The 9251-nt window shown below is 38.4% G+C and overlaps 1 protein-coding gene across 1 annotated transcript in view; it reads right to left on the bottom strand.

The window, feature by feature from the left end:
• Nucleotides 1–201: 201 nt before the first annotated feature.
• cygb2 (cytoglobin 2) overlaps nt 202–9251 on the bottom strand; it is a 41851-nt gene continuing 32801 nt past the window's right edge. The window contains exon 3 of the mRNA XM_017437897.3: nt 202–6736. Coding sequence (XP_017293386.1) covers nt 6572–6736 — 165 coding nt within the window. The 3' untranslated portion in view covers nt 202–6571. The remainder of the gene's footprint in view (nt 6737–9251) is intronic.

Below are 9251 nucleotides of genomic sequence, written 5' to 3'. Positions count from 1 at the left end.
ATTTGTGTAAACAACGAAAGCGCTATGGACAACGTTCGCCCTGTGTTGTTGCTGTTTTTTAAACTTATGGGGATTCTCTTGAGACTTCAGGAAGAGAGGCGCAGTGGAAGAAATGCTCTGGATGCTGTGATTGTTGCGCGGAGTAGGATAGCTGTTATCCGCCGGAGATTTCAGGCTTTACAGCGCCTTCAGCTGGGGGACAGACGGCATGAACGTTGCAGGGTAAGCTAACGCTGTTGTTTATATTCCTACCGTTCGCTCTTTTTGCTTGCATCTGGTCACACCCACGACCAATGAGTGAACAGGAACTAAGCTTGCCTCACCTACGAAAGCAGGGCCCACCCGGCTGGCCCTACTCCGAAGCAGGGACCAAAAAAGTAGGGCCGGACTCAAAAAAATGCCGGTGGAAACGCGCGCAAAGCAAGCCGAGTAGACTCGAGCCAGGACCTTTAGAGCCGTGGAAAAGGGACATTTGTGAAATGCAGTGCCACAGCATGTTGCTACCGCCACCATGCTTGACAGCTGATACAGTGTTCTTAAGTTTGAAAGTTTTACTTGTTTCCTCCAATTATAATTTTTATCATTGTAGCTAAAAAGCTCAGTCTTTGTCTCGTCTGACCATAAAGTTTTTCTCCAGAAGACATCCGGCTTGTCAATGTGGTTTCATTCACAGCACTTTAACACAGACAACAAATGTTAAACTACCAAATTATTAAGAGGGATGACAGAGTTGTTATGAGTGAAAGGAACAAACTCTGGAAAAGCTAAGTCAGTCATTGGGTCTTTAAATTTACAGATATTAGGGACTTTTTGTAAATATTAGGTGCAATAAATAGTGACAAAATCCAGATTGTGTTTGAACACCTCTGTGCTTCAAACACAATCTCAGCAGACAGGCTGCAGGTCTGTCTGAGAGCAAACAACATTAATACAGTTTGGTTATAAAAAGACAACAGCAGCGAGGGAAGGAAGTCAGATGGGGAAGATGACATTAAGAAATTAAAGATGCTATTGTTAGAGTCAGGGTATCCCATCAGGTCAGGTTGGTTGGGTTTGCTGATGTATGAGATTTATGTGACTCGGCTGCAGTTAGACTCTCAGGACAGGACAGGTATGAAACAAAAGACCTGAGAATCACATCACTGTTAAGCACCTAAGCTAATTTCATTATCATTTCATTAAAGATCATTGCAGATAATATTTATTTCTTTTCATAATGTTGCAGGTGAAACAATATTTTTACTGTTTGGGGCTAAAGCAAGTATAAAATCTTATGTTCAGTATAGATGGACATCAAAGTCAGTCTGTTCATGTTAAAGGCTCTTATGGCATTAATTTAACTTCTGTCTGCAATTAGCTTTCGTTTTTCAGGGTTACCATGGTAACAGCAAACACCTCCACTGCCTTTTAGAAACAACCAAAAATCAGGCACACAAATCTATCTAAAAATAAGCAGAACTGTTATTATTTAGGTTATTTAAGGTTAGATTTATTATTATGTGTTGTATTTAGTTGTTGTTAAAAATGACTTTTAAATTCACTGTTGCTTGTTATTTTGATGGTTTGTATACACCGTTCTGCTAGTCTTCTCCAACAAATCTTTCTTGTGTTTGGGACTCTGGGATGAATTGCAAACTTTCACAAACTCATAACATCAAAAAGATTTTTTAAAAGATTTTTACATTCCTTCACATCTGGTGACACTTGCTTCACCACTAGTTGAGGACCATGCTCTGGCTTTTACCGTGAATCAGTGTAGCTGTTCCACATTTTGATGCGAGTTCTTCCTGGTTAACTTGGAGAACAATAACAAAACAGAAATGTCTCCTGTATTTTAACAGAGCATTAGCGTAAAAAAAACCCCCAGAGGTTTTAATATATCTCCAGTTCAGTTTGTTCTTAAGGCAGGAGAAGACAAGGAGAATTATTTCTCTGAAAACTTGAAACATTGCCCATTTTTACTTGCCAAACTCTGGTGTGTGATGGTATTTTAACTTCACTGCCTTTGCTGCTGGAGAGTGGAGCAATTATTGATGTAATTAGTTTCAATTGTGCTCATTTCCAAGATAATTCTATCTGTGCAGTCTGCTGGGGAAAGGGATTTGAATTTTATTCTGTTTCTTCCCGCATGTTCACTCAAGATGTATGCAGATAAAGTGTATAAAAAAAGATTTTTGGAAAATGAAATAATGCAACATCATTGTAATACCAGGTTTAACTCTATGCAATGTCACAAAGACCAGTCAAATAAATCCATAGATACTTTTATCATATCATTGCAAAATGTGTCTTTAAAATAAAATTTAAAGGCAAAGTTTGTGAACGGCTGCCACTTCCACCAAAGAAGTAGCTAAAGTGACTCAAAATAGGTCAACAGTGGAGATTTCTAGCAGTTTGGGATTAAAAAGTCTGACAGTTTTTGATGCATTGGTATGTAAGTACGCTCTGATTTGTTGAGTAAAATATGCATACAAGTTTCCAAAACAATCTAAATTCAAATAGACTTAAAATTTGTTTTTTGATGGATTCAGTTGAGTGTTTTGATTACATTAAGTGAGTATCTGCATTTCAGAATTGGATATCATACATCTGCAAAACTACTAGAGTGATCCATTTTAAACAGCACCATTTGATACAGTTCAGGGTAACCATTTTTAGGTTTTATTTTATACTTTGAAATGAATAGCTTTTAATTAACGTTTAGTCTAATATTTAGAGTTTTTCCTCTGTTTGACTTTGCTGTGAACAAAGCACCAATATTTTTTGTTTTTTGTGTATAAAACCTCTTTCAGTTTTATCAAGGTTTTTTTTAAATGAACTTCAGAGAAACGAGCACTGTATTTCTGTTTTAAAAACATCATCTTCTCTTGGTTTTCTTGTTCATAAAATGCACTGAATCACACAGCAAGGTTTGTTTATTTCAGCTTCAAAAGAAAAATTAGAATAGCTAATTAGGCTTTGGTCTAAGACACAGCACGATGCATCAATTAGAGCATTACATAAATGATTTCATCTCTGATATTTATTCTTGACTGTAACTATGTTTACAGCGCTTTTATCTGAATGGGTTATGTTTCTGCTTAGCGTTGTTATGAATGGCTGACACTATGCAGCAGGTCTGAAACCATCTGTCCGGTCATAATTGTTTTTGCTCTCGGGTGAACGATCCCGGCAGAGACAATAGGAAGTTACAGCAGATAAACGACCCACCGAGGAGGAGAGGAGTCTCATTAGCTCTTCATTAATGCCAGATGCTGTTGCTGACGGAGTTCAGATGAGATGCAGGACGTCACCAGAGCAGATGCAAACTGCAGATTGGATCAGATGTCCATCCTAAACAGATTTGCTGTTTGGGAATTGATTGAGCGAGATTCACAGATGGGGACTGTTCAAAGGCAGTTTGGTTAGGTAAAGAAAAGTTAGGCGCTTGGATTTCATTTCATGTGACAGAATGATAGCTTGAAGAAACAGACAGATGGTGGTCCTGCTTTTCAGGAACCCCTGAAGTTGCTTTTTAAAGCTCCTAATGCAGCCTTTAAAGCAGTGTGTCTCCAACAAGCTTTTCAGGAAGTAAACTATCTGACAGTCCTGTAAATATTAACACTGTTCTGACTGTGCGCCTCTTTGTGAGTGTGTGTGTGTGTGTGTGTCTGCTGATTAAGTCCACCTGCTGATATTCTCCCTCTCACTTTTACACTGTTAGAGTGTGGTTGTATGATGAAAATGAAAGGCATACAACAGAAAGCAAGAACAGTCCTCTTCAACACATCAACACACCAGCATGTCAGAGAGCTGCAGGCTCAGAATATACACATTTATCCACTGTTTACTTATACAAATATACTTCAGTAAAGTTAAACATGACAGTAAAATATAGAAAGGGGTGAAGGTCCCCTAAACACAAGGAATTACTGTATTTGGACACAAAAAGGCTCTATTAACAGTCAACAACTCCATGGTCCTGAAGCTGGGGCTTCATCAACCAACAGCTCCCTGTTTGTAGCTAAAAAGTTCAAACTTTTTCGCTTTACCGAACATCATGAGGTGTATTTGTATGTGTGGTCTTAAAGATGCTTCACTCAGACCAGACGCCCACAGAAATAAACAACAATATGCAACATTTTTATATTCAAATATCTCTTTGTGTTCTAGTTGGCTTCTGGATTAAACATCAAGAGTTAAAACAATTATATGTCAAAATTGATTTAGCTGAGCAATTTAAGCAACAGGTCTGCCAACGTTTTGGATGTGTCACACTGAAATGGACAGTTCAGATCTTTTGAAGTAGGTTTCTGTGGAAAGGTTATGAACAATCAGTATCTTACCTGTTGCAGATAGCTCTTTGAACAACCTCAGTTTGAGAAAAGAGTTTAAGACTGGCTGGATTGATGAGCTAATGGCTAGTTTGAGTAAGTGAAAGACTAAGGTGTACTGCTGTTGTCGTAAACCAATTCCAATATTAAAAGTTTTATAAGACTTCAAGCAAACGCTTATAAAACCTTTACATCAGTTTCACAATATTTTTAAATTGATATTTATATTTAAATATAATTCTGTGGTTATTTGCAAATGCAAATAAACTGTACTGATGAAATAATAGCTTATGCAAGTGGTCCCACTTCCAAAGCAAAATCTCCTGTTTCAAAACAGCTTCAGTCTTCAAATTTAATAGCTGTTCATTCAAACGATGTTTAAACTTTTGAACCACCATCAGTTTCACATCTATAGTCAATTTGGCAGAAGTTTGGTGATCTCTCTCAAATTGCTGCTGCTGCATTTTGGCTTAAAAATAATCATTGAAATCTATGTAAATAACTATATAACACAAAATGGACATGAAGTAAAATGGCTAAAAAGTTTCCTTTAGCTCAAAGCTGTTTTAAGCCAACAGAAACCCACTTTGGTCTCAGCTCTGTTTGAACTAGCCTTTAGCTCATCAGTCCTGCCAGAATTAAACTCAAGCAGCTATCTACAATGTCTAATGTACGACATTAATTGTTCATGACTTTTATACAGAAGGGCACTTCAAACGATTATTTCAACAAATCCCAGCAGGGTTTCAGACTTTTAGTTCCCTGCAGTTGAGATTTAAGAAGATCTGTTAATGTGACTTTGACTCCCAAATGAGCCATTTAAATGCTGCGATCACTATCAGTAGCAATCCAGTTATCTTGATTTTTCTTCATGAAATGTGAAAACTTTACAATCAGAGTATTTATTTGATGCAAAAGTAACACGATTTAAGAATCTACAGTGAAGAGCTTAAGGTTGGAGTTGTTTTAGATAGTGAACATTTGCTCTTAACTGGGCCCTCTTCTGAGTATCTGTCAGCTTAACTTATGCTGTCTACTGCAAGGTACTGACAACTCAAAGCTGCACCACAGAAACCGCACTCCAAAGGAGCTAAACTAGCCCTTTAGTGAACAGAGAGCTCAAGTTCTGTACAATAGTTTTACATGATCACTGTAATGAAGCAACAAATTTAGGCTTTAATAAATTTGAGACTTCAGAAGTTTTATTTCACATGCATGTTTGTGACACTTGTTTAAACTGTAAACAGCATTTCTGTGTTGCATGCAGTAAAGCGTGCACTTGAACTTTCTTTATCTTTGCTACGTGTATTTTCTATATGATTTATTAAAATAAAGACCACTTCAAACAGCTGTAAGTTAGAATCTAAGAGCTGACAAAGTGCTAAGAGGAGAGTGTGTCCTGATAGATAAAATAATGTACTATTTGTCCTTTGACATGTCCTCATAACTACCAGTAGAACTGCTTACAAGACTAAATAGAATTTCAGTAGTTAATGGTTGATCTTATTTAAATGTGGTTTCATGTCAGATCACAACAAAAGCTGGACTGACTCATGCTGACACTTTAAACTCATTTTTATACCTTTTCTTTTTCCTTTAATAACTAACTACCAGTTTACCATTATACAAGTACTAACTGGTTACCTCACAATGGTCTGAAAAAGTGTATTTTTATGCAGTTAGTTAAGGGGCCTGTTCTTTCACCTTTGAAATTTTAACCTGTTTAACTGAGTCTGATCAAAAATGAGCTCAGCTTTGAGATCAGTGTTGGAAAAGACACTAAGAATTTTACGTTCACAGCTACTTTCAATGTAAGATACAAATTTTCTTCGCTGAAGTAAAAAGCTTAGCATGCTTGATGGTAGAGCTGAAGAAGGGTCGGTCATCTCCTGAAAGTTTTTGGAGTTGTTTGCTTTAATCTCTTGGTGGTTCTTTAATCAAGAAGCATTCAGTTGTGCATGAAGTGAGGATTTACTCTCTTCTATCAGCAACAGAAATCACCAAGAAAAGAGCGATATCATCAGCATTGGAAACAACGGCCTCTTCTGCTAAAACACATATCAAAACACCACGAACAGAAGCTAAAACAAGGAAATTGATGTCTAGCTAACATTTGGTATCCAACTGATCTGCAGAGCAAAGTACAGATTTATGTGTTAATTTGATGCATCTGACCAAAACTCTTCGTCCACATTTTTCCTCACACACATTGATTTACTTCTTTTCCGTACTATTAGCTTCTAATTCATTTTCCTTCTTCACACTGCCGAGCTGGAGACTTGGAGCCAGCCCACCTCTGTGTAGGCCCCCGTCACATGCCAGTACAGCGCCCCCATCAGTTTGGTCCACACCAACTGCACCTCAGCTGTGAAGCATTCAGGGAAATCTTCAGACAAAACCTCCAGAATCACGCCGCTCAGGATCTGGGGAGCAAAAGGAAGAAGTAACTTCTTCAACATGTATGAAAAGATAGAATATGTTTTCCACTGCGTGGTGGCACAGTGGTGTAGTGGTTAGAACTGTTGCCTTCCAGCAAGAAGGTTGCAGGATCGCTTCCTGGCCTGGGGCCTTTCTGGGTGTAGTATGCATGTTCTCCCTGCGCTCACGTGGGGATACTCCGGATTCCTCCCACAGACCAAAAACATGCATGTGAGGTTAATTGATAACTCTAAAATTGTCCCTAGGTGAGAGTGTGAATGGTTGTTTGTCTCTATGCCCTGCGATGGACTTGTCCCCCGCCTCTTGCACAGTGACTGCTGGGGATAGGCACCAGCTCCCCGCAAACCAGGAATGGAGAAGCAGGTAAAGAAAATGGATGGATGTTTTCCGCTTTGGTCAACTCAGAAGAGTGGTGGGCAATATTGCCAAAAATCATATTACAATATATTTTTTTAAATACTGTGTTAACAATATCACTTACAATATTCCACTTTTTTTTATAAACAGATTCGACGTGTTTCCACCCTTACCTAGCCTAAAACCAAAATAATTCCAAACAACAGAAGTTACTCGTTTTTTAAAAAAAAAAAAAAAATTGGGACTCTTGAGAGGTATTTCCATGTTGTGCTCTGCCATGTTTGCTAGGTCACGCTCGCAGCGCCTTGTGCTTCTTCTTCTTTGTTTTAATGGCAGTTAGCAAACAACTATAGGAAGAATTACCACCACCGGCTGGTAAGAAGTGTGGACCACATAGCGCCTCACGCTGCACAGGTCAGGCTCTATTAAAATACGTCATCATATGATAAAGCAATATTAATTTTTCACCGGTGTCAAAAAAATCAACTGGTATTACCGTAAATGAGATGATATGGCACACCACTACTTCAGAGTAAAGGAAAAGCAGACAAATGGTAAATAGTTTGCACTTGTATAGCGCTTTGTCTAGTCCAAGGACCCCAAAGTGCTTCACGCTACAATCATTCACACATTCATTGAAAACTCACAATACTATATTTGCTACCTGGTTTGAGCAACTGTTCTCACTGTATAAGAATGACTATATCAAGGAAAACATGTAATGCTGGATTTAATGTGTCTTTAAACACACAAAGAACTGTCCCCAGTGCAAAGCTTTTTATAAAATCTCTTGTTATTGTGTTGTGTTCTGAGGTCTACACAATGAATGCATTTATGTTGCTGTTATTACTTTTGGTCCCTAGATCGTACCACTAAGACACTGTAGGTTGCAAAAGAATGGTATAGTAGAGATGCAGAGAAGGATGTGACTGGTAGAGAATGAAGAGTCCTGTAATGGTGCTTGACCTGTTACCATGTTAGTAATAAAGTTAGTCAGTTTTACCAGCCAGCTCCTGATTTTATTTAACAAAATTGGCTACGAAGGATGAGCGCTTCAGTACTGAGTCCACCGCCATTCTTGCATCATGCTGATGAGCCTTCTATGCTATTTACAACATGGTGTAAAATGTTTGATGATTACATGTTTGTCATAAATGCACAAGGAAACAGCTGGCTGAAAGAAAGACGATGTGCCATTTTACTACACTGCTTAGGAGAAGAGGGATATTGTTTGTTCTACACACTTCTAGAACAAGGTACAACATTTGATGAAGTCATGTCTGCACTAGAAAAACATTTTGTGCCCAAAATTATTGTGTTGGTGTGGAAACAGACATTCAGACAGTGTCTGCAACGAGCAAATGAAAACCATTAATCATCATCTCAGTCATCCATCTCAGGGCATTAGCGGTGCCATGTTATGTGTTTTTTCCCTAAGTGATATTTTTTAATGGTGTGTATGATTTCTATTTTATTTTTTTCTTCCTATTATTATCGTCATTATTTTCTTCCTGTTGTAGTTGTTGATGTTTTTTTTGGTTTGCAATTCACCTTCAACTTGTTTGGCTTTCTCCTGTTTTGTGGTCAGTTAGGGAGTACAGTGAGTGTAATTTTTTTCATGTAGTTAAGTTTAATTTTTTTAGATAAGAGGAGGATTTTGTTTCTGTATATTTAGTCTCTGAAAGGTAACTCAAGAAAACAACTTTCAGCCAGACAAATGTTTGTTATTTAGGCATTTGAAACCTCCTTGTTTCCTAGTGTTTGTTTTCTTTGTCACATTTTAAAATTTTGTAGAAATGTGAGAAATGAAAGACTCAGCTGGACATCAACCAAACCCTGAGGAAGATGGTATGAAGCTGATGCTGGTATCTTCGTTGTTTGCCATACACTCTGACTGATAAGCTGCAAACGGGGTTTCCCTTCATGTTGCTCCAACTCCCTCAGACACACACTTTTGCGAGGGCCCCATTGGTTTTCATTGGTTTGGTTGCTTAGCCCTGTCCCTGGGCTGCCACCTTATCGTGGTGGAGGGGTTTGAGTGTCCCAATGATCCTAGGAGCTATGCTGTCAGGGGCTTCATGCCCCTAGTAGGGTCACCCAAGGCAGACAGGTCCTAGGTGAGGGGCCAGACGAAGTGCAGCC

This window comes from Kryptolebias marmoratus, linkage group LG3 (assembly GCF_001649575.2).
Source record: "Kryptolebias marmoratus isolate JLee-2015 linkage group LG3, ASM164957v2, whole genome shotgun sequence".
NCBI classification, from domain to species: Eukaryota; Metazoa; Chordata; class Actinopteri; order Cyprinodontiformes; family Rivulidae; genus Kryptolebias; species Kryptolebias marmoratus.
Note: the sequence above shows the minus strand (reverse complement) of the source record. Positions and strands in the feature narration are given on the sequence as shown.